Source organism: Heloderma suspectum, chromosome 2 (genome assembly GCF_057233095.1).
Source record: "Heloderma suspectum isolate Gila_16-S chromosome 2, 16-S_ref, whole genome shotgun sequence".
In the NCBI taxonomy this organism is placed as follows: Eukaryota; Metazoa; Chordata; class Lepidosauria; order Squamata; family Helodermatidae; genus Heloderma; species Heloderma suspectum.
In genome coordinates, this window is record NC_139459.1 from 201,908,057 (window position 1) to 201,935,550 (window position 27,494).

A 27,494-nucleotide genomic window follows, 5' to 3' on the forward strand; every position below is an offset into this window, starting at 1 on the left:
ACATCACACAATGGGTGAGACTAAACCTGAGGTCACCAAGATGGTGCCAGGACACCTCTCTTGTTGCCCACCAGGCTCCCCACCCCTCCTGATTGCTTTTTTATTTAAGACTTCAAAAATTATTTTTCCTGCCTTGCTGCAAAGCAAAGGGCTGCTCTCCAGCACCATCTTTATTTGGGTTCAAAAGAGAGGCTCTGTGCTTTGGAGCTCAGACCCCACCTCTCCCTTGTACTTGGCTTCTTGGGCAAGTTACTTTCCTTTTAGTCTCACCAGTTTGCCTTCTGGGAAATGGGTGTTCTCTGACCAGCCATGCACCCCCCATGGCAGCCATTTTATGAGAGTGCCCACAATGCTGCCTCAGAATTCCAAACGTGCCCACTAACCCAAAAAGGTTAGGACCCCTTGACGAAAGATTACCAGGAATAGAAATGCACACAGCCCCATGTCTCTTGTAACATCTAGTTCCACCCTTATAATGTTACTTTTTATTAAGGACCTCAAGACCCATATCTTAAGATCCCTAACACCCTTGGTTTATAATAGCTAGTGGTGGACGACTGCCATCTCCAGGGGCCCCTTCCAACAACATTAGCCATGTGGTCACTGAGGCAGCATGGCTCCTTCCCTTGCCACTGGAGGTCCTGTGGGGGGCTCAATCAACGCAGCTATTTTCCATGTTAACGTTGCTCTCTCCTGAGATACATGGGGCAACATTGACATGGAAAGAAGCCATGTTGTGGAGTCTTCTCACATGACCTGGAGCTTCTGACGTTATTGGAATGGTGTAGGACAGCACTACACTGAGATGGCTCCAGCGCTGCTAAGGTAACATCAGAAGAGACTTCCCCTCATGAACTTTCCTGTCTGTGTAGGGAGTGAAATACACAAGACTTTAGCCTGGCCAACTGTCTTTCAAAGTGATACTGATATGGATTGTGTGCTATATGGCATGTTTTACCTTACTGCTGGCCCAAATCCAGAATTCTGTAACCTGAACAGTCAGATTTAGTAACTTCATTGTGAATTAGATTAATATTGGTTGTGTTCGTTGTGTTAGGTCAGATATGATTTATTAGGCACAACCTCAGTTGGAGAAAGACTGAATGTAAGACTGTGTTCCACTGAGAAAGATAGGTCTGCTTGGCTGAGTACAAATGATACTTTTCTTTCAGAGGGTTGGAGGGGTTGTTGTATTGCTGTCATTGCCCACTGTATACAAATTGTTTGGTATGTATCCTGGCATGGTCTTTTCTCAAACTAGTTTTTCATGTTTCTATAGCATTTCAAGTAGTATCTGGGGGAAGCAAAATGTAGCTTCCAGCAGCTTAGCCAACACTGCTGCAATAAAAGAGAGGGGTGGGTGTCCACGTTTCCACTATGGTTGACACTGACTAGACCAGAAATGGCTTGTTACCTCTGGAAATCAGATATGCATGCCTCTAAAAGCCAGCAACTTTGCTCTGAAAGTGCGTGCAATCCCACTCCCACCTCGGAATCTTTATAAGCACTCCCTCCCCCTATTTTTTGTAAACTTCTTTACAACCACAAGGACCAGAAGCTTGCCTTTAAAAAAGAAAAGAAAGTTAGAAAAGAAATTTCTCAGGAATCACATGATAGTCCTTTGCCACTTTTTAGAATCTAAAAACCTCCTTAAAATATGGTTCACAAAATGAGATGGGGGAGATTGCAATTCAAACTAGTGTTGCTCATCAGTCATTGTATCACAAACAATATCCAGTAATGGCTATTACATACAATAATGAATACATGGCAATGAATACATTATCTGGGGAATATTTTCAGGTGCAAAATAATCGGAGTTTGATTATTTAGAAAATGTGACACAAACAAGAAGTCGTGTGCTCTGCCCAGCAAAAGGGACAGAAATTTATATTTACTATTTTTTAAAAAATGTTCTATTCGAAAAATCCCTTAATTTCCCTTAATTCCACTCTCTGAGGTTCTCTCTGTGGCTGCAAATTGCTGACCAAGAAATCAGGGTGGGAAAGCTAGAAGGAAAGGAGAGGCTGGAATAAGTGTATAGGGTCAGCTGGTGGTAGGGAGAATATCAGAGGGAAGCTGTGCCTGGAGATGTTTATTCAGTCCCTACTGCCTGGCATGACAATGAATCCATCCTTCTCATTCCTGTGTCTACAGTCTGCAAGTACACGGTACATGAGCGTTGTGCCCGCAAGGCCCCACCAAGCTGCATCAGCACCTACGCCAAGAGCCGCCGTGACACCAGTGTGAGTGACATGAACAAGGGAGGATATTGTCTCGATAAGCAGTGGCGTAGTGGTACATTTTGAAGTGCAGACGCTCATCATGACAGTCACAGGAACATAGGAAGCTGCTTTATACTGAGTTAAACCCTTGGTCCGTCTCGCCCAGTATTGTTGACATTGACCGGCAGCGGTTTTCCAGGGTTTCAGGCATGTTTTTTTTCCAGCCTTACCTGGAGATGCTGGGGATGGAACCTGGGACCTTCTGCCTACAAAATATGTGCCCTACCACTGAGCTGTGACCTCTCCCTATAGCCATGTCCCCAGGGAGAGTCCACAAATTCAGGCAGCTGTGTCAAACTGCATGGAACAGTTTTCATCTCCACCAGAAGCAGGCTTTTTGTAAAGCTGGTCAGTCTTAATTGCCTGTTCCAGACCAGGCCACCCCAAAATACTTTACATGGCAACAGGGAACAATATAAAGTTGCTGAAAATTATTTTCCCACAGCTACTGTCAGGAGTGCAGCTACTCTTAGAGGGAAGAGGGAACTCTGAGTGGGGTGGCAGATGACTTCAGCGTCCCTGCTAATAAAAAAGGTGCTGGCACTGCGTCCCTGGAAGTCCTGGCTCTGCTATGCCACTGGGGCTGTTTGCACAACATGACAGCCCGCCATGGCTTATTTAACCCACTGTGAGCCTGTGGGGCATATGCAGCCGCCATTTTGAATATGCAACCCCTGCTCACCCATGGTCTGTTTTAGGGTTATGCAGGGGCTGTTTAACCCTCACAGCCCCCAAGCGGAGGTTGCATATGCAACCTGATACCCACAGGTGCCATAGCTCATCATGGATGAAATAACCCAAACCTGGTCTCTGTCTGTTAGCCAGCCTTCAGCCCATCTGCCTTCAACATCCAGGGTTCCTGGCAGGCTCGCCCTGCCTTTGCTGCTGCCGCTCCTTCCCCAGTCTCCCTCCATTCTGTCCCAATGATCCCTGTCAAAGCCAGAGAAAAGGCCGTCTCACCCTCTGGACCCCTCTGCCCATCCATTCTTCTAAGAATTGTGGTGGGGCTGTTTCCCCCTTCCTTTCCCCAGGATGAGGGATTGTAGTTGTTGTCTCCCCTTACATCTCTAGTCATTTGTTACCTCTGTATCTCCTTGGCCCTGGTATCCATGTCACTACCTATCCTCTCATTCCAAAGTCATTAGCTCAGTCAATGCCGAGTGGCTGGCTAGTTCTAACACCTTAGTCCTTGCTCCTGGACAATGGATTATATGCATTTTCTTAACTGTTAGGAAATGGCATGCAAATGCTGGGAGAAGATAACACTGTGAAAGTCCTGGACAATGTTCCCAGGAGTCCTAGCTCCCATTCTCCCCTCCCTGCTCTAACCTCTTAGATGTTACATCTCTCTAGGAGTCAGGGATAGGACTCAAGAGTTGTGGGTAACAGTTCTGCTTTCTCCTCCCATACAGGCACAAGCCCACGTCTGGGTGCGGGGCGGTTGTGACGGCAGTAAGTGTGACCGGTGTCAAAAGAAGATCAAGAGTTTTCAGAGCTTGACAGGCATGCACTGTGCCTGGTGCCATCAGAAGGTGAGTTCATGCCCTCCCTCTCCTTGCTTTTGATGTGGACACTGGCGTCAGAAGTCATGAGTGGCTCTTCTCAATTATCTGTCTTCTTGTATTTTGTAAGCCAACTTTCCCAGTCACGAGGGAGGGAGGAGAGAGAGGGAGATGTGTCCCTGTTCAGTGGGAAGCCCATGAAGAAGAAATGTCCCCTGCTCTCTCAGGCAATGAGGGGACTCCCACCCAACTCTCATTGTCTGGTTACTCTGGCCAAAACAGGCATCCCATTAGTCTGGCAGCTATGTCTTTTGTTCATTTTTATTCTAGAGTAGGTGCAGGAGGGCTGATCAAGATTGGGACCCTTAGCATGGGAGGTAGGGGGGCTTTCAAGATCTGGATTGGGGGCCCTCCACCTACTCCAGAGTAAAAGTGAAAATAAAGTCTTAGCTGCTACACAGAGATGGAGGGAACAATCCTATGGGCGCTAGTCAGGATATTGTATCTATAAGCAGTGGTGTAGTGGTACATTTTGAAGTTCAGACGCTCATCGTGACAGTCACAGGAACATAGGAAACTGCTATATAACCGACTTCCACCCACTCCCGCACTGCCTCTTAGGGAGCGGGGAATGGCTCTGTGTTCGGAAGAGGAGCGTGGAGTGGCAAAAGTGGGGCTTTCCTGGGATTGTGTTGGGGCGGGGAAGTTGGAAATGCCGGTACAACACATCCTATGTGTCGTCCAGCTGCTGCTTCCCGTGCTCTGAGGTCCCACAGCTAGACAGCCATAAATTCAGGGCGGCTGAAGCACAGAGGGGATGATCCCCTCCGTGCTTCTCCAGCCCTGCATTGCAGAGGCAGTCGCCTCGGAAGCGACTGCCTGTCCCGATAGGACTGCGCCCTTGAAGTCATGCCTGTTTTGGCCCTTAGCACTCTTCCTCTCTCTCTCTTTCTTTCTGTGTGTGTGGGGGCGGGGGAGAGGGAGAAGCAGCTCTCCTGAAGGCGGCTGAGATGCTCTCTGATGCCAGAATGATTATGATAGGTGAGGCTGCAGGTGACCCTAGAATGGGCCCTTCCATTTGTTCCTGTTACCCAGATCGTTGTGGGAGGGAGAACCCTGTGGCACTCCAGCTTGCCAAGCATGCACAGATGTGAAAGGCTCATTAAAAGGCAGGAGGGATTAGTGGAACAGATACATGAGGAGGAGGAGAAGGATTGCAAGACAGAGTCTGGGAAAGGTGGCTGTGGAGGAGGACTGTCATTCCACCCTCAGGAAGCTGAGGGGATTGGTGGTGATGGAGCAGGAAGAACATCAGGGTGGTGGGGAACCCCCTTCACTTAATAATGAGGTTTCAAGAATACCAGGCCTCAACAGGGGAAGTGGATTATTTCTCCCAGAATTTCTACCAGGTTATAAGCACGTACCATTCTCCTCTCCTTCTCCCACGTATGCTGAGGCTCAGTTAACTGCTCAGTAGAGGTGTTCTTTCTGTGGGTGGTGTATTTAGATCTAAAACACATTCTATTGAAAAGGGTTATAGGCAGGCAACAATCCTTGTAAACACAGTGTTATTTGAGAGAAGATCACCCTAAGCTCATTTATAAAACTAAAAATATAACTTTATATTTAAGTATGGGCTGGTAAGATTTCTATAACGCATATTACTGACTTATAGTTCTAAAATTAGCTAAATATTTCTCCTAATAGCAGATTCTTAGAACCACTCCATCGACCACCTTAAATACATGAATCCTGGGTGGAGTCTGTCATGCCTACAACACAATCCTATGTATGTCTATGCAGAAATAAGTCCTGTTCAGTGGGGCTCTTACTCTTTGGTAAATGCAAATAGAATAGCAGCCCTCATAAACTTCATGCAGGATTCACACCTTTGCCTACACAAAAGTGACCTCCTTGTAGAAGATCCCTTCTACCACTTACTGAATATGTTCAAGGTGCAGTCTTCTGTCCCTGAGTGGAAGATAATTGTAGAACTGAGGAGTTTACCTAAATGCTTATCTCCTACCAGAATAACGGCCATTGTTCTGATGGGTGAAGTATGTGTGGAGGGGAGGGCTCATACATCGCAAGCACTCCTGAGAGGAGCAGTGCATCTCAACACGCTTTGCACATGGAAACAGATTGCGCCCCATTGCAGGATTCCTGTCAGTGAGAGACGGACTGCCTAGACTTGTGGAGCGTGGCAAGGTTTGCTTTCACTGCAAGAATATCCCAAAGTCTTGTGCTTTCCTTTTCCGTAGGAGTTAGATGATGGCAAGCATCCTCTTAGATGGGAGAAAGTAGCAAGGTGCTCTCAGGCACCATTTCTGTCTTGCTTCATGGTACAGACAGAAAAAACACCAATGGGGATCCTGAAGGGAAGGGGTTATATTTTGAGGTTATGATGGTGCCTCTGCACCCTCTCTGTGTTTTGGAGGCCTAATATGGCACTGGAAAGACTCTGCAAAACCCTTACTGAATCCCTGGCTCTTCTCCATAGACCCATGATGAATGCCTGCCTCTCATGCCTTCGACCTGTGATTGTGGGATCCTCAAAGACCATATCCTACCACCTTCAGCGATCTACCCTGTTGTGCTGGTGAGAGCAAGGGCCCACACCCAAGATGCGCGTGTGCGCGCATACGCACACACAGAATGGGCACAAAAATGGGCATGAGAATACTGTTCTAAAAGCCCGTACATGCAGGCTGTGCAGTGACGATCATTTTTCAGAGACTTAAAGGTGGCATTTAGAGCAGCCATTGCCCATAGTGTACATGTTTGTTTATTATTGGCTATTATGGTATCTGATCAAGCAGGTTTGCCTGCTCTCATACTGCTGTAACTAAAATTCACCCTTTGATCTGCAGTTGGTGCTGCTGCTGCTGCTATACATGTTGGCAGTGGAGGCTGGTGGCCCCGATGGCAGTGGGGCTGTGAATCCGCTCTGGGTTTCAGTCAGAACTCTAAAGGAGCTATCCAAGGGGCTGAACCTGTTTTGGGGTTGAGTTCAGCACCTTGGATAGCTCCTTAAGAGTTCTGGCCTGGAGCAGATTCACACCCCACTGACATCGGCACCACCTGCCTTCACTGCACATTTGGATGCAACTCACCTTTTGGAGAATAACCTCCACGTGTATAGCATTTCTCCTTCAGCCCAAGGCAATTTTGGAACTATAATTGTTAATGTTTTTAAAACTCTGTTTATGTTTAGCTAGTCTGTGAAAGAAGGGTGCATACTTATCCACATATGTGCTCATGTAGCATGTACAGGGTACATGCATTTCCCTCTGGAGTGAAGTTGGTTAGACCAGGTGCTGCTTGGGGGCTTCCAGATGGAGGGCTCTGAGCACTAACTATCAGAAGGCCATGTGCACCTATTCTATCTTTTTTTCATTAATGGATTTTCCACAGTAAGGAAAAAAAATAGAAGAAGCAGTAGGGAAATACAGGAGGGCTATGAATGGAAGACAATGGTGTCTGGATGCCCTGTACAATTCCATGAATGAGGCAGTGCAGTGGTGGCATAAAAACCTCATCTGGAAGCACCCCTAGTCAAGGCAATAATGAGACACATAATTTCAGCAATGAGTCTGCTGTAGAAGCACATTCACCACATTTCTGACACACACAAGGCTTCCAACCTGCTGCTTTACATGTCTTTTCCTTCCAGATTCTTTGTGGGATTAAGATCAGATCCTCTCCACATCTTGTCTGTTTCAAGGTTTTCTTCTTCTGGCTCTGTATATGTTCTGCTACATAATCTCTAGGGCTGTTTTTTCACCAGCGATTTACTCCAGCGTGGCTGCATGGTGAAGTCTCTGTGTTTCCATAACGTCATGGCCATGCAGCACCAGCCCCGCCATTTTATCGCTGAAAAGCCTCTTCTTCTGAGCCTGCTTATAGTCCTACTTTTCCAGCTTACCACAGCTCCATTACTGACCTGTTTCCACAATTGCACTGGGTCCGGTATCATAGTCCTGCCCATGGGGCGTGTAGCCCGGCCTTTGTGGGTGTGTCGCTCTGATGTCAGTGACCCAACCCTTTCCCTCCCTGTTACATCACCGTTTTGGAGCAGGATGTCGAAGGACCAACTTTTAAAACATCTTTGAAAATAAGCCCTAGAACACAGCCCATGGCCCCAGTCAAGGTATGTTTTCTCCTAATGTGCCAAATGAGGCTTGTCCTCTCAGTGACCACAGAAATGACAGAGAAGCCCCTCAATTGACTTGGCACATATCAAAACCCTCAATTCCTTAAATGTGATTAAGCCCTTTGGTCTATTGCCTTAGGATATAACTCATTCACAGCTTCCACATAGAGATCCTGCACATTAAAATGTTTTTTTCTTAAACCATTAAAATGGTTTCAGTCTCTTTCCCACAACAAACCCATTAGTGTCTCCTCAGAAGTAACTCCCATTTTGGTGGATGAGGCTGAGATTCCCCCTCAATTCAAATGGCACACATCAAAGCCCAATTCCTTAAATGCATTTAAGCGTCCAAGTGAGGCTCCGATGAATTGCCTTAGGAAGAAAGTACTTCACAGCTTATAGCTATCCTGTGGTTACAATGGGGGCTGGATTCCATCTTTGTGTGTACTACTCTCTTTCTCACAACAAACCCACTAGTGTCTCCTCAGAAGTAACTCCCATTGTGCTGAATGAGGCTTGCCTTTGAATGCCTACATCAGAACTTACAAAGATTCCCCCTCAATTGAAATGGCACACTTTTAAGCCCAATTCCTTAAATGCGATTAAGCGCGATCTTGAGGCTTTGGTCCATTTCCTTAGGACGTAACTCATTCATAGCTTCCATATAGAGATCCTGTGTGTTAAAATGGGGACTGGTTTCACACTCTTTCCCACATCAAATCCATTACTGTCTCCTCAGAAGTAACTCCCCTTGTGATCAGTGAGGTCCTCTGGGTTAAAATAGTGGCTAGTTTCCCTCTTTGTGTTCTGCCCCCTTCTCCAGCACAAGCATATGTGTGTCTACTTGGAAGTAACTTTCATTGTGCTCAGTGAGGCTTGCTCCTGAAATGCAGGTGCATCTGGATTTTCAGGGGAAAAGAGAAAGGAGGGAGAGAGGGGGAAAGCCTCTCTTCACAGCAAAGTTGATTCCTTTAAAAAAAATCCCATACTCCTCCGTTAGCTTCACCTTCCATTGTCCTGGAAACATGGCCAAGGAGGCAGGAACACTGATGAGGTAATCAGACCCAACCTAGACTCCACTCAGACTCCATCCAGCCATCAAGAAAATAATTTGGTTAGAGCTCAGTGGAAACAGCACAGAGCCCCAGGCTACAGCGATGATAAGCCAGGACTTTAAGCACTGTGGAAACTGGAAAAGGAGAAGATGCAATTGGGGGAACATCGCAAGAAAGTTTCCAACAAAGTGAAGCTGATAGCATGGAAACATGCCCTAGGTGGCATTGTGGAATAGTGGAATTGCACAACTATACTAGCACTTTATTCTACCATTCCCTAAAAGAACTGGACTTTCCATGGTCAACACCCCTCCCCACCCCCCGCCAGCAGAAATGTTTGGAAAGCACAGGAGAGGCCCTGGAGGATGGTGTTGTTGTCTGAAGCACCTGCAAACTATCATGAGTGAAGGCAAGCGCACAATAAAAGCCTTGTCTAGAAAAGCTCAAAGCTTTTTCCTCAGGATCAGGAGGAATTTGTTTATTAGTTTGAACAGCAGAGTATAATACTGATTGGTTGGCTCTTGTGTCAGTCATGAAGCAACTTCCCCTTCTCTTTTCAGAGTGGGACTGTGAAGTGTGCTGATTGGCTCGCTTTTGTGATACTCATGAAGCCATCTCCTCTCAGCAGTATTAAAAAAAACAGAAAGAAACACTTCAGTTAAATAAAATGCTGAACAAACTTTTAGGGTGCTTCCAGAAAAGGCTTTTATGGTGCCAATGCCCTGCCACATTCACAGAATTTTACAGGCGTTCCAGATGGTCCTCATCCTCCACTCACAACCGCCCATGTTTTGTCAGTGCTTCTTCCATCTTTATTTTTCCTTACCACAGAAAATCCATCAAGGAATAAGAGGTGGAATACTTGCACAATGTCTCCTGACTGTTAGCACTAGGACCCCTCCATCTAGATGCACCCCATATCAGACAGATGCTTGGGGGAAAATGACCTCCCAAACCAAGGAGATGGCTTGCCTGGGAGGAGGGGCAACAATCGGTTTTAGCTTTGGGGAGAGGTATGTGTGTCAGCACAGGAGGATACACAAGTTCATTGAGAGCAGAGTAGGAGCAAGCTGCCAGTCCTGGAGCGCATGTGGCTCTTCTAAAGGGATGGCTTTAGGCATTTGCATCCAAGGGTTTCCATCCAAACAGCAACCTTCTTTCCTTAGAGCTGTCGTGGTGCCACTCCTCCTGATGACCCATGTCCCTTTTGTGTTCCAGGAGCGGCAAAACAGTCAGAAGAATGGAGTCTGTGGGACCCCTTCAGAAGAGCAAGCTCAGCCCTTTACCACCCCCGAGGGACAAGCATTGCGGGTGAGCTTGGCATAGCAGGGAGGGTGTTGCCAGGCGCCTGCCTCCTCCTGTCAGTTCCGTGTTGGCACTGAGGACCTGAGCTGCCTGAGCAACACCTGCTCTTCAGTATAGATATATGTGAGCTTCTTAGGGATTTTATTATATTAAGCGGTATACGAGTATCAGAAATAAATAAATGAAGAACCCAGCAACTTGGTCAAGCAGTAGTTGAAGCTTCCCTTGCCCTCAAAACTGTTTTCCTGTGCGAGAATCAAAACACTTTTGAGCCTTTCTTGTACACTTTGTGCCATGTATGAAAATTGTTAACACAGAATAGAGAAATTGAATATATGTTCTAGTCATGGAAAGGTTTTGTAGACAATTTAAGCTCAAACTGATTTAAGCCTTGCAGGTGAAAACTCCCCTCAGCCTGAATGAGAATCTGTCCAGTCTCGAGCTACACCTTTCTCTTGTTTGCTCTGGATGAAACTACTGCTAGACATTACACATAGTCATATATACCTTTCTCCCATTTTAAATAAATAAATAAATACAGCCTGAGGAGGTTGCAAGTTTAAGCAAGAGCAATGTGGAAAAAGAGGCTGCTTAGCCCTTTCCTGTCTGACTGCTTTTGCCCTCAGCTCCCCTCCTTCAAAGCTACTTTTCCACACACAACCCCAAGGGAATAAGATGATATGTTTCTGCACTCCCCTTATGGGTGGAAAAGCAGCTTTGGATGGGGCAATTTTGAGCACAAAAATAGCCAGAAGGGAATGAGTTAAGCAGTCCCTTCTCTCCTGCTGTTTGCTTACATGGGGAACATGTTGCTGGATTGCAACTCCCATCATCCCTCGACTTTGGCTATGCTGGCTAGGACTGATGGCAGTTGCAGTCCAATAATATCTGGTGGGCCACACATTCCCCACACATCCCTGGCTTACACCTACAGCCTCTGGAGGCTGCTTTTCTTTTTTGTTAAAAACCCATTTGAGGAGAGTTCCATTCTCAACTGCCAATAATGTCTAGTTTCGCACTCTGACAATGGCCCTCAATTCCAACCCTCCTTTGCCTCTTCCTTTGGAAAAGAGGCCTCTTTTAGGAGTTTCTAAAATGCAACAGAATTCCCCTCAGTGATTCAGAAGCAGCAAAATAGCCTCTCAGTCAAACTCTCAGCAACTGCTGCTTGCTATAGTATAGCAGAAGACTTTTTGGGTCAGAGAGCTCAACTGCATCATAATCCTATACTACTTCTGACAGCAACAGCTTTCCTCCAAAGACCCCTGGGAAAGACAGTTTTGTGGAAGGTGCTGCAAAATGGTTGTTAATGATCCCTAGATGCTTTCAGGATTAAGATTCCTCGGAGTCTTTGGAGATTAGGGGATGAGAAGAAAAACAATGAGAGTTAAAACTGGTTTGAACTTGTCAAGTAGTCATGCCCACAGTGACCCTAAGTGTCGTCTTGTGCTCCTTGATGTCCGTAGATCTCTCTGAAGAAAAGGCTCATAAGAACAGGAAGAGCTGCAGTTGGGTGGTTAGAAGTGATCCAATTTCTGCCACACCTTGTCAAACTTATATGTCTGTTTCTCGACCCCCACCTGTGCTGCTGAACCCTGCAGCCATTTGCTTGCCACAACAGTGGGCAACCAAATTTGGCCATTGGCCCAGCTATATTTCCCAGCCTTTTTCTTGTTTCCATCCCTCTTTCCACAGATCATCCCAGTGCCTGACACTCACCCCTTGCTTGTCTTTGTCAACCCCAAGAGTGGTGGGAAGCAGGGAGAGAGGTGAGAAGGGACATGGGGTTTGAAGTATGAATGGGGCTGTGCGGGAGAGGCTAGGAATATTTTTGCAGGACCTCTGTGTCTTACAATCAACACCAGCTTTGCTTTTGGCTGGCGAGTTGTAGGTCATTTTCATAACAATTTTTTTTCCTGAGACACTTCCACAAATGAAGGTACCCAGCATTATACAGGAAATCCAAGTGTGGACTGTCTCTGTCTCTTACAACATAGAAACATATTTTCCTTTCATTACCAGAGAAAGCGTGGGTAATGCTTCTGCCGCACTATGAGCAACATTTGATAATGATGCCAGGGACCTTTTAAAAGTGCTTGGGGCTCCAGACCTGGTCTGTGGGTCACTAATTGGTCATCCCTGATCTATGAGATTCAGTCATCTGTAATCTCATCCCAACATTGGCTTCTCTGGCTAAGCCTATCAGGGACTTCACTGAGGTGGCTTCTGATTGGCCGTCTCTGTCCTATCTCATTGGCAGGGTGCTGCGGAAATTTCAATATCTCCTCAACCCACGGCAGGTCTACAATTTAGTGAAGGGGGGGCCTGGACCTGGGTGAGTTGCTGTGAACCTTGATACATGTCAGCATTGTTTTCCTGTTGGACATTTGCCTGTGTTTAATGTCTCTTTTGTAGGTTAAAGGAGGTTGCGCGTGAGAAATGTGTGTGTGTGTTTTGGGGGGAGGTGCGGGTGTTACCAGCAGAGTTGGAGGAATGTGATATCTATAGCACGGTGACTGGGGATTAGGACAGAGGCACCTGTAAAATCAGGTGCTAAATTGTTTGTGCATGTGTACTTTTTGTCCCAGGCTGAATTTTTTCCGGGATGTGCCAGATTTCCGAATCCTGGTATGTGGCGGTGACGGCACTGTGGGATGGATCTTGGATGCCATTGGTAGGTCTTTGAGAGCAGTTAAAGGCTCACATTTCCCCAGTCTAGTGTGGAGAGAGAGCCAATTCAAAAATGTTATTTTTGAGTTAAAATACGAACATCATTTGAAAGGGTCGATAATGTATCCATCTTCCTAGCAACTGGCTGCCAGCCAACATCACACTCATATTTTAATGTAAATAACGGCCTGGTGCCAAAACTCCAAAGCTGTGCACAGGCTGTTTTAATTTTTCTGCTCTTTCCAGATAAAGCCAACCTACCTAGTCGGCCTCCGGTGGCTGTGTTGCCTCTGGGAACTGGCAACGACCTGGCCCGCTGCCTCCGCTGGGGAGGGGGTGAGTAGCATCCACAAATCAGTCTAGTCTAGCATCTCTCCCTCTTCTAAGCACCCGGATTCTGGCCAGTTGACCCATAGGAGGTTGGCCTCTTTCCTTGTCATGGCTAAGGCCTTTTAGGACACAACACTATACATGTTTAGTCTGAAAAAAGTCATACAACTCCTAGCATTCCCCAGCCAACCATGCTTCATTCTACTGCTATGTGGTGCTAGCCCAGATCCAGCACAGGTAGCTTGATATCTGTATAAATGCAATTCAGGCAGGATGGAAACAGTGGCCCCAGGAATGCAGCATTAGGAGAAATGGCTTCAGTTAAGAAAACCAAATTGCACCCCTAGCCATGTAGTGTTTCTCCCTCAGCTTTGAATATGAGCAGTGAGCCCACTTAATTGCAGCAAAGGAGATGACCTGATGACAGGTTAACAGAACTAATGAGCCTACAGAGTCTCTTGATTTCTCCCTGGGGTTTTAGACTCTGCGTATGAACTACTGGGACCCTCTTGTGTTCCTTTAAAAAAACACACCTTGGCCTCTGCAGTTTTTGAGTTAAAAACGCTTAGCACAGAGCTCATGTACTAATAGCTCATCAGCTGTAATGTGGTATAGTATATAGAGTTGATGGACCTCATTTGAGGAAACCTGGCTTCAAATCCCCACTCCACCCTAAGGTTCATTGCATGCCGTACCTCACAGGATTGTAGTGAGGACGACCCCGCATACATTTCCCTGAGATCCTTGGGAGAAAGGACAAGAGCGAAACAGAAACGGCCTTGGTCGCTTTGGTGGATGATATGAGGAGGGCTCTGGATAGGGGTGAATGCTCCTTCCTTGTTCTCCTCGACCTCTCAGCGGCTTTTGATACCGTTGACCACGGTATCCTCCTGGACCGCCTGGAGGGGTTGGGCATTGGAAACACTGTATTGCGGTGGTTCCGGTCCTTCCTCTCCGGCAGGTACCAGAGGGTAGCACTGGGAGAGGAGGTTTTGGACCCGTGGCCACTTACTTGTGGGGTGCCACAGGGTTCCATCCTCTCCCCGATGCTATTTAACATCTATGTGAAGCCACTGGGGGCTATCATCAGGAGGTTTGGGGTGCAGTGTCATCAATATGCGGATGACACGCAGCTCTACCTCTCATTCAAATCTTCACCAAGGTTGGCCGTAGAATCCCTGTCCAAATGTCTGGAGACGGTGAGTGGCTGGATGGGGAGGAATAAGCTGAAGCTCAACCCTGACAAGACCGAGGTACTTTTGGTGGGAGACAAGAGGAGGCTGGGGGATGTTGACCTGGTGTTGAATGGGGTACAGCTACCCTTGAAAGACCAGGTCCGCAGCCTGGGGGTCATTTTGGACTCCCAGCTGTCCATGGAGGCTCAGGTGTCAGCTGTGAGCCGGACAGCGCTGTATCAACTCCGTCTGATACGGCGGCTGCGCCCCTCCCTTCCCGACCATCTGCTCCCATCGGTAGTACATGCCCTGGTCTCCTCTCGTTTAGACTACTGTAATGCGCTCTACGTGGGGTTACCCTTGAAGACGGTTCGGAAACTGCAGCTGGTACAGAACGCGGCGGCTCGCCTGATTAAAGGCAGCCGCCGGCGAGATCACATCACTCCAGTGCTGAAGGAGTTGCACTGGTTACCAGTTGTTTTCCGGGCCAAATTCAAGGTGTTGGTTTTGACCTTTAAAACCCTATATGGTTCCGGCCCAGCCTATCTTAAGGAGCGCCTCCAGCAACACCAGACAGGCCGCTTAACAAGATCAGCCTCGGATGGCCTTCTCTCTGTCCCATCAGCCAGGACAGCTAGACTGGTGGGGACGAGGGAGAGGGCCTTCTCTGTGGTGGCCCCCACTCTGTGGAACTCCCTCCCTAGGGAACTCCGTCATGCCCCCTCTTTAATGAGCTTCCGTCGTGCATTAAAAACGTGGTTGTTCAGGCAGGCATTTGGGGTGGGTTAGGGTATTTAAAAAAAAAAAAAAATGGTAAAATTTTATTGTTTTAAATTGTTTATGGTGGGTTGTACATCGCCCAGAGTGGCTGGGTGACCAGTCAGATGGGCGATTAATAAATTTAATAAAGAAAGAAAGAAGAAAGAAAAGTACAGCAGCACGTACAGAATTAAAATGCCTGTGTTTTTAAAGGCCTCTCTGACAGAACTTGGCTCTGTAACAAAAGTGCTTTCCGTTGTGGCCTAATCTTGGCCTTAAATAGGAGCAATGCAACATTCTATCATGGGAATTAGTACTAGTGCATCAGAAAGGAAGGCAATGAAAAATAAGCTTGAGCTGTCTGGCTGAGCATCTCTCTCATCCTGATTCATTTATAACCTAAGGGCGTCTCTACACCCCAGTTTATTGCACATTCATGAATGTCCACTCACTGAATTGTGCGGTCCATTCCATGACGTCACCATCGTCCAGTCATTATCCCACCATTTCCACCCACCTATCCCATGTTTTCCTCAAACAGAAAAAATGTGGTCTTTTCCCAAATATGCGCAAATGGAGTGCCATGACCTCCCCGTGTATTTCTCCCCTAGCACAAATGAACTGCTGTGTGTTGACGGCTGTGGGCGGTTGTTTTGGGTTGTTGTGGGTGCGGTCATGATGGCGAAGGTGATGACAATGGGCTGAGGGGCGTGTCGCCCTCCCCTGCTGGCACCACTTTGGGTCCCTGCCATTTCCGGCCTGCAGCATTCTAAGCGAGGCAGCAGGTCAGCAGAGTAGCAGGTCGGCAGAGCAGCGTGCTGGCCTTCCGACCTGCTGGGACACCCCCTGCTGCGCATTCCCAGTGAGTGAATGGCTGAGTAAATGGCAGAGATTGTCAAAAACACTGAATGGGGGGGCGGGGGGCCCGGGGAGATTGGGGGGGGGCTGTCTGTGCGTCAGTCCCCATCCACCAGTAACGTGTGAGAGGAGGGAAAGGGGCAGGAACCAGGGAGGCACTGTTGCTACACCCGAGCATGTGTAATGCTTTTTTGCGGAAAGGTGGCGATGCCTCTGAGCAGCATCACCACCCCCATGAGAAGGAAAGACATGAAAAATAACATGATAGGACAGCCATCGAAAGAGAACGACCCAGTCCTGCAATGATACTGGGTGGGGAAAGAGCCGGCATTGATCTGGAATTCTCTGCCTGTGTGATGGAGCCCTAAGGCTCTCCCAGGTGGGGCAGTGGAGCCGCTGCCCCCTCCTTCCCAGGAAACGTAGTCCTAAGCCCACACTCACTTCCTTACACTCCTCCTTATTTCCCTATCTCATGTGTGCTTTCCTGTCCAGGTTATGATGGTGAGAATCTGGTGAAGATTTTGAAAGATATTGAGGTGAGCAGCATCCTGCAGATGGATCGCTGGTCAGTGCAGGTGATACCTGATAACCCCGATGAAAAAGGTGACCCTGTCCCCTATGAGATCATCAACAACTATTTCTCCATTGGTGTAGTAAGTACAGAAGGGCCGGGAAGTGAATGTACCAGGGAGGGGATGACCTCTCATCCAGGCTTGTGGCAGGTGGATGTTTCCTCTGTGCGCGTCCTGTGAGAAATCGGAGCAGTGCAGTGTGCGGTCCTGGAGGGGTTGTTGCCATACTGGTGCCACTGAAATCAGTGGCAGCAGGAAGGGAAGTGGCCATAATAAATGGCTGTAGCTGGGTGTACAGCAGAGGTGCTGAGCCTCTTTCAGCCCAAAGGCTGAATTCAGTTTCAGAGACGCTCTTGGGGGCTGCATGCTAGTGGGGAGCGGGGTCAAAAGGGTGGGGCAAAAATTCCGCCATATTTAAGCATTATGTTCTTGCTGCCAGTAACTAAGCTTTAGGAGAAGCATTGTAGCCTGTTAGAGTTGGGGGTGGGGGAGCTGTGCAAAAGCTGGGGAAGCACCAAACGACATGGTGAGGGGGAAGGGGACATGGCCATCTGGAGAACCCTAGGAGGGCCGGATTGGGACCTCAGGAGGGCTGGATTTGGCTGCTGGGCCTAAGGTGCTGCACTCCTGATGCAGAGAAAGGGAAGCAGGATGTGGGAGATTTTAAGCAAGAAGGATACATGGAGTTGCAGAGAGCTGGTGGGAACTTGAGTGGGAATCTGGGGAACCGAGAAGTAACAGGGAGAGTGAGAGAGAGAGCTTCAGCTTGCTCCACTCTGGAAGCTGTGGGGAATCACGCCTTCCCAACCCCTTGTGCTCATTTTCCTCCCTGTCTCCGTGATGCACCCTCTCATCTCTGACTCTGTCTCTCTCTCTCTGTCTCTCTCTCTCTCTCTCTCTCTCTCTCTCACCAACCCTTTCTCCAGGATGCCTCCATTGCCCACCGATTTCATGTCATGAGGGAGAAATACCCGGAGAAATTCAACAGCAGGTTAGCTCAGCACAATAGGGGGGCCCTGCCCTTGTGTCAGTGCTCAGCTGGAGTCCTCTTCAGGGCTCGCTTTACTGCTCTGGCATCGGTCATCCTCCTCTGCAGTCAGCCCTGGCTGGGCCTTTGTGCCCCTTATGTACAGGAAGCTCCACCCCTGGGAAGGTCCCCCACTTCCTTGACACACCACCATTCTTTTTTCCCTGTAAGAGTGTGTGGGGAGCGGCTGATTATGCAGTTGGAGTACCTGGGCTGTGGTAGGGGATCCCCCTTACAGGCTGCCACTCCTGCCGCTGGATGCACCTGGCTGAGGCCTTCCTAGCAGAAGCCAGACCCTGCCATGTGTTCCACTTGGGTTGCCTTTTTGCTCCGGACAGGATGAAGAACAAGCTCTGGTATTTTGAGTTTGCCACATCCGAGACCATCTTTGCCACATGCAAAAAGCTCAAGGAGTGTCTGTCCGTCGAGGTGAGCATCTCCCTTGTCAACCCTTTAGTTCCGCAGCTCTGCTGTGATTAGGAGAGGTGGGCGCATGTGTCCCCAACCATTTTGCCTCTTCCTATTCTCTGCAGTGACCTCTGTTATAGATTCATTAAAGTCCAGTTTTAGCACCGAGACCTCTTGTGAATGAATGCCAAGGCTCGGTCCTGGCACTTGCAAAGGATGTTGCTTTTGAGCATGCACAGAGTGCCTTTCCCCCACCACTAAGTAGCCAGAAGCATCTGGGGGCCACTACTCATTTGGGATTAGGGCTTCCACATCAGATAGGACAACTGTCAAGCAGGCGTGAGCTAAAGCACCTTTCATTTAAAAAAAAGAAAAGAAAAAAAGAAGCATCGCCTTCTCTCCCTCTCCCACCCTTTTGTGATGGCACCACCCTATTCTGTATAGCTTCAGAATGTTGTCCTCTTTCTGTCCTGTCCCCTGCAGGGCAAGGCCCTTCACCTCAGAGTTGTAGGGATTGTATGTAAGAAGCCAGTTACTTGAGTCACTCAACTTCTTTTTCCACACGCTTCCCCCTCCACCCACCCAGTGCTGCGGGCAGCCCCTTGACCTCAGCGGAGCACTTTCTGGAGTTGCTATACTCAACATTCCCAGCATGCACGGTGGCTCCAACCTCTGGGGCGAGACCAAAAGACCTTTGGGGGAGGCAGCAGCACGAAGCACAGCTGGGAGAGCAGCCCAGCCCCAAGTCATCACTGATGCTGAGACCCTGAAGAATTGTGTACAAGGTGAGCTGAGGGCAAGGAGCAGAGTTTGGGGCCTGGTGGGACGAGCTGTTGAGGTTGCAGTGGTTGTGAAAAGTAAGGGCAGATGTGGCTTGAGAGAGGAGCAGAGTAATACTCCACAGGTGGCCGGCTGGTTTGGAATGGCCAGGCTTTATAATAGTGTTGACACTCCTGAAATCTCACAGAGCTGGCCTACTTAGAAAGTTCACAACGGTGGGGATGCTTCCAAGATCCTCAGCTTTTCTCCTTCCCCATCCAGACCTCAGTGACCGGCGGATGGAGGTGGTGGGCCTGGAAGGGGTGATTGAGATGGGGCAGATCTATACGGGACTGAAGAGCGCGGGCAAACGGCTGGCCAAATGCTCTGAGATCACACTGCGGTGAGTAGGTGCTCAGCTTGTTGCCATTTTGAACGAGGTTGAGAAGTCACTGGGCCTTCCCTCCACCCTTCCCAAAGGACGCCAGATGTATGACTACTGGCTGAGAGAGACAGCAACATGTCTGGCTTAATTCATGACAGGATTCTGCACCAGAACCTTCCACAGCACTAGGACTTGGCTCTGGGGCACATAAAGGAATAGTGGCAGCGTTTCTGCACATATGCAAAGTGCATTTCTATCTGCGATTGACCCCTCTTACTTGGGATGCATTCACAGGCTGAGATGCCTCAGTATACTAGTACTGTGAGTGGTCCTAGGCAAGCACTGTCTCTCAGCCTCAGCCCCTCATCTGCAATATGGGGATTGTAGCTCCGGCCTCCCTTACAGGGCTGGTGTGAGGATTACTATGATAACATTTGAACTGAAAATCCTATATAAATGGGTGATGGTGGTCATGGTAGTATATAGACTGGTCAAGACAGGAAATCAGTCCTCAGGCACCCACTCACCAGATTTCGAAGGGAGCAATCCCTATGGCTCCTAGACATTGTCTCAGGGGCCATAGGATTGTGGGGATTCCCCCCTCTGAGGTCGGAGACAATGCTCCGACTTTGGAAGGGGGAGTTGGAGATCCATTCCCCTGCCCCCTCGCAGCTGGTGCAGGAAGAACAGCGCTGGCTGCCTTCCAAGTTTGGGAAATTGATCTTGGAGGGGCGGAGAAGGGGGTGTTCCGGTGGGTGGGGTGGGGTGGGGAGGAGGCCAGAGAGGCCAGGATACGATTTGTCCTGAGCATCTTCCAGCCTCCCTCCCTCCCCCTCTAAAGCACCATCACTAGATGGGCAAAAAGCCTGTCTAGCAAAATCTGCATGGCAGGAGGACAGGGCAGCAAAGATCACCTCTGCCGATCCTCCCGCCCAGCATTGGGTGATCAGAAGCCTCTGAGTTCATTCTTCAGATAGCGGAATGAAATCCCCTCCACAACCTGTGTCTCCTCTGTGCTCTCATGCTGGCTTCCCTCTGTTTTCTTTCTGCCCTTTTGCAGGACCCTCAAGCACCTCCCCATGCAGATCGATGGAGAGCCGTGGATGCAGGCCCCATGCACGGTAAGCACCTAGCAGGACCACTCTGATGCTTGCCTAAGGCTGGTGCTGGCGGAGGGAGGGCTTGGCTGGCTGGGGGCACAAAGCAGCCCCGGGCCGAGGCATGTTGCCACCTCAAGTGAGCTGTTGCTGCCACCCCACTTCTTCTGGTAGCAGCAGTGGCAGCGGCGGCTCCCACCCTCTCTCCCGAGCTGCTTGGCCAGTCAGCTAGCTCCTCCCTCCCTCCTGCCCACCACTCAGCCAGCCACCCAAACTGCTTGGCCGGACAGCCAACCTAGCTGGCCACTTGTTGTTTTACTCTTGTGCCTGCTTGCCTGGACAGCTGCAGCTCTTGTCTTGTATCGCAGCCATGGGGCATCTGGGGGAGGTTGGCTGACCTGTCGTGAGAGGTCCTGAACCACATGAGAGGGTCAGGACTTCTCGCGGTAATTCAGGACTTATGGCGATAATTTGAACGCTCTCTCCCAGGAGCCCTGCGGCTTGGGCAAAAGGCAGGAGCGGTCACTGGGCATGCACGCGGAAGCGGCCCTCTGGGTTGGCCAGCCGGCCGGCCAAGCAGGTCAGGTGGGAGGGAGAGTGAATGGGTGGGCAGGAATGGCGGCTCTGCAGGTGGGCGGGAGGCAGGTGGGAGCAAGTGAGCAGCCAGCTGGGTGGTTAGGAGCAAGCAGCCAGCCAGCTGGCTGGCCACACAGGTAGCTGGTGGCACCAAGAAGTGGCGGGTCCTTTGGAGGGGGAGAGTGGCACAATTTGCCACTCTTCCCCTTCCACCGCCTGATGCGCCTGCATCAGGCTGCGTCATTATAGGACCAGCCCTGGCACAGAGCCCCAGCCTGACACTGCCTTCTGGATACGGACCCAGCTAGCTGCATCTGGCAAAACCTAATGCTGCAGTGCGTTAGTTCTTGGGATGTGGAAGTTGCTGCCAGGAAACGGTGTTTTGAGCGGCTCTGCACTACTACTTCCACTGATCTGGAAGCTGCATTTTAGCCTGACCAAAAAGAGATGCAGCTGGGTTGGGATACCCTGCCCAGCAGCAGGGGCTGTTGCATGCTATGCTTCATGGTCAAATCGAGAAAAAGCCCGAGTCCTCCTGCTTAAGTTGGAACACCCTGTTCTGTATATATATCTTTTCAGATCAAGATAATCCACAAGAACCAAGCCCCAATGCTCATCGCGCCACCTCCCCGATCTTCCAGCTTTTTTGGCCTCAAGAAGGGACCACAGGAGTCCTAAAAGTGGCTTCTGTGCCTATTGGGGAACCGCTGTCTCCACGACGATGCACCCTCGGGGCCTCTGTCAGGATGGTCAGGCGTTCTGCACCACAGGGGGAATCCTGATCCATCGCCACCACACACCACCACCTGGAATGAGATGGGCTTCCTGCTGCCTCATCCTTGACACGGGGGTGGAGGGCTGCTGCAGCCAGAGCCTTTGCTTCTCCTGCACAGATGGTTCTTGCTGACTCCCTGGTCTGGGGAAGAACTTGGGGGCCCGGCCCTTGGAGGCCTTGCAGTGCCCTGCCATCTGGTGTTCCCCTGGGGCTGCCTGCCCATGCTAGTACCCCCTTACTGTGTGGATGCCAAATCCCTCCTCCGTGGCCCACTGAAAGGCCCTGTACACTGCTGGCGCCTGCCCTTCCGAGTCTGCCCCTCATAGATCTTTCCCCCCTGCACTCGAGGTAACTACTGAGAGACTGTGGTGGCACCAGCTGTTCTCCCTCCCTTCCCTCCCCTTTTATTTATTGCAACTCTATTCCAAATCCTCCTCTTACAGTTATCAGAAGTGCCTCAGCATATAGTAATAAAGGGCCGGGCTTGGATTTTTTTTTCTCCTGTTGTAGCTGATTTCTTTGAATGTGGCAGGCCCTGAGCCTGGGTTAAGGCCTTCCTAGGTTTAAGGTATTTCTCTGTGTTGGCCAAGCCTCACATGAGCTGAGACAAGCCATTATATTCTGTTGGGGGTGGGGAAAAGTATGTGCACTTGTGCCTGTACGCATATGTGGACATGCAAGTGTGTATGCACACACACACGCAAGCAATACTTCACTGTCCTTTGTGGAGCTCACATAGTGTTGTACAGGCATGGGCAAACAGCAGATCTCCGCGTCTGCCCTCTTCCAGCAGATCTCTTTGGAGGAGGGGCTGTGGCTCAGTGCTAGAGCACCTGCTTTGCAGGCAGAAGGTCCCAAGTTCAATCCCCAGCACCTTCAGGTAGGGCTGGAAAAAAATCTTGCCCGTAAGCCTAGGGAGCCCCTGCCAGTCAGTGTCGACAATACTGAGCTAGATGGACCTATGGTCTGGCTCAGTATAAGACAGCTTCCTATGTTCCTATGAACTTCAACTCCCAGAAGCCCTCTGCCAGTGTGGCCAATGGTCAGGAATCCTGGAAGCTGAAGCCCAACACAGCTGGAGATCTTCTTTCTGCCTACACCTGGTGTAGTAGAACCTAGCAGATGGCTCACCATCTTGCTGCTCCTGGGACCATATCTCAGAACCTCAGGCATATCTACGTTGGCACATCGCTGTAGGGTGCTTGCACGTTGGCATGGTAACTGTTTGCATGGCTCTGCACTAAAGCACGGGGTGACCAAACAATTCACTGCAGTCAAGCAGAGGACCCAAATCGCAGACCACTGTGTTTGCTGCTGCTGCTCACAGCGAAGGTCTTAAAGGTTTCCTGCTTTGGGGAATGTACCTTCCTGCTCCCTCCGGCTGCTGCAAGCAAGGAGGCAGCATAAGGTTATGCAGAAATAACTGAAGGGCAATTTGCATTCCTGAGTTGTTTCCAGATCCAGCACACCATCTCAACCTTCAGTCCGTATACAGACAATTGGGGCACAATCCTATGCGTGCTTGGACAGAAAAAAGTCCTACAACTCCCAGCATTCCCCAGCCAGCCATGCTGTCTGGGGAATGCTGGGAGTTCTGGGACTTTTTTCTGTCTAAACATGTGTAGGATTGCACCTTTAAAGTCTGCAGGCTATAGGGGCAACGTCACCCTTACTGTTATGTGGTGCTAGCCCAGATCCAGCACTGGTAGCTTGATATCTGTATAAATACAATTCAGGATGGAAACAGCGGCCCCAGGAATGCAGCATTAGGAGAAATGGCTTCAGTTAAAAAACCCATCCCTCTATTTTCCTAATTACTAAATCCACTTCTCTTAGTCCCATGCAGGTCAGTGGTGTGGTGAAATTGTCTAGATGAGTTTACCAGCAGTTTTTTTTATCTATCTAGTTAACTTCACTCCTAAGTGAAACTGCTGGTGTTTTTTTTAAGGGCTAGAAGAGAACAAGTAGCGATATGCAGCCATCCTTTTGCATAGCAGAAACAACAAACTGTTAAAAAAACATTCAAAAATATGCCAGGCATTATTGGGAAGGGAGAGAATATAGAACTCATCCAAAAGAACTCATTTGTTGGGTGCCTGCATTAGTCACACAACAAACAGTATGTCTGCCTATTTCAGCAGAATTGACACACTTCTGGAGATTTGCTATGAGAACATGCAGTTTGATTGGAGAGTACAATTTAATACATGGCGCTTCCAGATGAGGTTTTTATTCTGCAGTTGCCTTCCCTCATTCATGGAATTTTTACAGGGGGTTCCAGATGACGTTGTCATCCACTTGTAACCCTCCCATGTTTTTGCACCTCTGCTTCCATCTTTATTCTTACTGTGCGGAAAATCCGTTGAGAAAGAAAAGATGGAATTGCTGCACCATGCCATCTGATACTTAGTATTAGGGCCCTTCCATCTGGAAGCACCCACAAAAAATAATATGCACATCATGGGCAGTGACAGCTCTACATTACCAAGTATCTGTAAAATTGTCTGTCCAGAGCCTCAGAGAGATTGTGTCAATGATCAAGGATGCCTTTCACCAGCTGCCTGTCTGTCTGGGAGGGAGGCTGACATCCTTTCTAGAAAATAGATCCATCATTAATTCCTTTGTAGCCTCAAGGATGGACAGTGGTATTGTGCTCTATTTTGAAGTAGGGATGTCCATCGCTGGGAAATCGAGTTCTTTTTTGGCTCAACAGAGTTCTGTGGCATGTATGACCTGCTTTGCATCTATGAGCTGAGCTGCAGGCTGTTCCCTGAACTCTGGAAACGTTTGCAGACTTTCTTGGGAAGGTTCTGCAATTTGCGCAAATTACATCAGGTTCTGCAAATTCGGCCATAATTTGTGTAATTTGCAGAAATTTCTCAAAGTTGCACAACTTGCAGAACCTCCCCCCCCATGTGCAAAATTCCCAGAAAAGATGCAAACTGGCCTGACTTGCTGCAGATCAAGTTGGGTACCGCAGCAGGAACCGAAACGAAGTTCAAGAGGCCGAGCCTCAGCAAACTCCACCCCTCAAATGGATTTGTCTGACATACCTATTTTGAAGTGGACCTAGCGAATGATCAAAAGATCCCCAACAAGATTCTGTCATTGAACCTTGTGGGCAAACTATGCTACACTGCAGCTCTATGTAATGAAGCCTTACATACTGTAGCCCCTTCTCCATTGCAAAGCATCCATGGAGGGGTGGGGGGGAATTTTGCAGCTGAGAAGGGGTAGAAGGGGAGGAGGTGCTTAACCCTTCCCATGCTAGGCCACTTTCCTCAGCAGCCATCTCTCTTGTCTGCTTTTATCGCCATGGTGGTGTTCCAGACCTGTGTTTTGGAGAGAAGAGTTTCAGGGGTAAAGTGTTAGGCAGGTGAAGGGTTACGCACTCCCTTCCTCTAGTCTCTCACACACTCTCCTCCACTCTCTCTCTAATGCAAAACACCCCCTCCTGAGGGGCTTTGCAACTAAGGGGAAATCAGGGTTATATTAGACATAGCTGCGATGTATGATGTTTGCACCTAAGCAGATTTTGGCCTAGGATGGGAAGTCACTGAGAAATTTCCCCAATTTATTTGGAGGAAGGACAGAATGCCAAAGATCTTAAGACCCTGTTTTAAGATCTGTGTGTCACTTTTGAATGGTTAAGGCCATTCCACGTTATCATTTTTAGCACAATAAAGGTGCAGTCCTTACCTATTGCAGATGTTTCTCCTGAAGGTAGTACTGCTGTAGCAGTATCACATTTTTACACACCCACAGAGGTATTCAATGTAGTGCTGCTGTTGTTTAATGACTCATGCAAAGAAAAAAATGCAGTGTGTGTGTGTGTGTTGTTGGGTCATATGGATAAGCCCTTGGAAGTGTGTCAGTTTAACACACAAAGACCTGTCTTGAGAGTACAACTGACATGAGAGCTAGTGTGGTAGTGCAGTGGTTAGAGCACCCTTCCCCAAATCTCATCATCCTCAGCATGGGCAATCTAGGATGGGAATTGCAGTCCAACACATCTGGAAGGTGTCAGGTTGGGGAAGGCTGGGTTAATGTCAGACTGGGACTGGGGAGACTGGGTTCATCTCCCCCACTCAGCCATGAAGCTCATCGGGTAACCTTGGGCCAGTCACTCTCAGCCTAACCTACCTCACAGGCTTGTTGTGAGGATAAAATGGGAGAGGGGGGAGAATTGTATGTATACTATGTTCTTGAGCTCTCCAGAGGAAAGACAGGATATAAATGTGAAAATAATCACAATTATGAAGCTGACAAGCCATTTTAAAATATTTTAAAAGCATCATCTGATGTGGCCCCTGACTGAGGGGCAAGATCCTGGTAAAGGAAGGATGCATTGAGACAAGAACACCATGGAATAAGGAACACAAGAGTTTTGTAGAAAGAAGTGGAGCAATACTTTACAGCCTGTTGTGCATGATGGAGGTGATTCGAAGAACCAGCAGTCAATGTGTTCTTTCTGTTGAGGTTTACAGGAGAAGGGATGGTTGTTTTATATTCTGAAATAAGGCTTGGGTCCAAACACTATGATTTCTTTTGAAATTATAGCATCAGGTGGGTGGAGCTTGATGGAGTTAGTTAGCTATAGTATTGGGAGAGGAGATGGATCATTGCATCAGAAGGGAGGACCCAGTAGAGACCTTCTGCTTCTTCAACACCTCATCAAACTTTTGTGAATGAGGTGGCACCATAAAAGCCTCGTGATGCTTTTACTATCACCTCATGATAGGTGATGCTCCCTGATCCCTATCAAGGTGTCCAGATTAGGCTTTTTGCTGATTTAAGCAACCAGGAGATCAGCCCTTACTGAAAACAACCCACCTTTGCAATGTGCCCCTCCAATCTTGCTTCAATAGCTGGATAACCATACAAAAGCAATGGAGAGGGTGACCCCTGCACCAGGACAGATAACTTTGTCCTAAGGGAAAGCCTCTTTCCTCTTCTTTTTTGTTTTTAAGATGTTTGCTGTAGGGTTGGAGAAGGAGAATGCATGCTGGTCAAAGGAAAGGATGGGTCTTAATAAGTAAGGGTGGGGTATGGCGCTGTGGGGAAAAGGCTAGTCTTGCGTTTTCTTTCTAAATGGCTACATGGCTGCTCATATGGATAAGCCCACCTGAGCATGGGAGGAAGGGCAAGTCCAGCATTAGATTTGATGGCATGGGTGTCTGTCATTTCAGCTGTGAAGCCAAGTGCACGCTGCAGCCTCAGAATCTGCTGTGAGCTCTGTTTCCTTATTACATCTGATCTCCACCCTCTCTCTTCAGCCTATGTGTTGGTCTATGTCAAAGTACTTTTCTGTGTTGGATTTTGGTGTGGTAAGAGGACTTTCACCATAACAGATCATTCCCATCCCCATAGAAAAGAGGTAAACAATTTCCACCCCTTTCTTTCCTAAGTCCCTGTTCAGAAACGTAGGGCCACAGGAAGCCGCATCACTTCTGTTACCCAGGAAGCCCCATGCCACACCTTGCAGAACATTTTTCTTATATAAGAACATAAGAGCCGTGCTGGATCAGAACAAGGTCCATCTAGTCCAGTATTCTGTTGACACAGTGACCAACCAGCTGCCCGCAAGAAACCCACAAGCAGAACATGAGTGCAACAGCACCCTCCCACCCATGCTCCCCAGCAACTGGTGTACATAGGCATACTGCTGCTGATACAGGAGGTAGCATATAGCCGTCAGGACTAGCAGCCATTGATAGCTTTAGCCTCCATTAATTTGTCCAATCCCCTTTTAAAGCCATCCAAACTGGTGCCCATCACTACGTCTTGTGGAAGTGAATTCCAT

General features: G+C 48.7%; 1 protein-coding gene across 3 annotated transcripts in view; it reads left to right on the forward strand.

Moving 5' to 3' along the window:
• The window catches only part of DGKA (diacylglycerol kinase alpha), a 59,992-nt gene extending 37,799 nt beyond the window's left edge, over nucleotides 1–22,193 (forward strand). For 2 of the 3 annotated variants that reach the window (XM_084837358.1, XM_084837359.1), the window contains 15 exons: nucleotides 2,158–2,246; nucleotides 3,698–3,817; nucleotides 6,288–6,386; nucleotides 10,214–10,306; nucleotides 11,996–12,069; nucleotides 12,561–12,635; nucleotides 12,889–12,974; nucleotides 13,217–13,306; nucleotides 16,585–16,745; nucleotides 17,591–17,655; nucleotides 18,030–18,120; nucleotides 18,686–18,884; nucleotides 19,141–19,261; nucleotides 20,304–20,364; nucleotides 21,496–22,193. In XM_084837358.1, coding sequence (XP_084693484.1) covers nucleotides 2,158–2,246; nucleotides 3,698–3,817; nucleotides 6,288–6,386; nucleotides 10,214–10,306; nucleotides 11,996–12,069; nucleotides 12,561–12,635; nucleotides 12,889–12,974; nucleotides 13,217–13,306; nucleotides 16,585–16,745; nucleotides 17,591–17,655; nucleotides 18,030–18,120; nucleotides 18,686–18,884; nucleotides 19,141–19,261; nucleotides 20,304–20,364; nucleotides 21,496–21,594 — 1,523 coding nt within the window. In that variant the 3' untranslated portion in view covers nucleotides 21,595–22,193. The remainder of the gene's footprint in view (nucleotides 1–2,157; nucleotides 2,247–3,697; nucleotides 3,818–6,287; nucleotides 6,387–10,213; nucleotides 10,307–11,995; nucleotides 12,070–12,560; nucleotides 12,636–12,888; nucleotides 12,975–13,216; nucleotides 13,307–16,584; nucleotides 16,746–17,590; nucleotides 17,656–18,029; nucleotides 18,121–18,685; nucleotides 18,885–19,140; nucleotides 19,262–20,303; nucleotides 20,365–21,495) is intronic. The other variant, XM_084837360.1, reaches the window with a different exon arrangement.
• The last annotated feature ends 5,301 nt before the right edge of the window (nucleotides 22,194–27,494 follow it).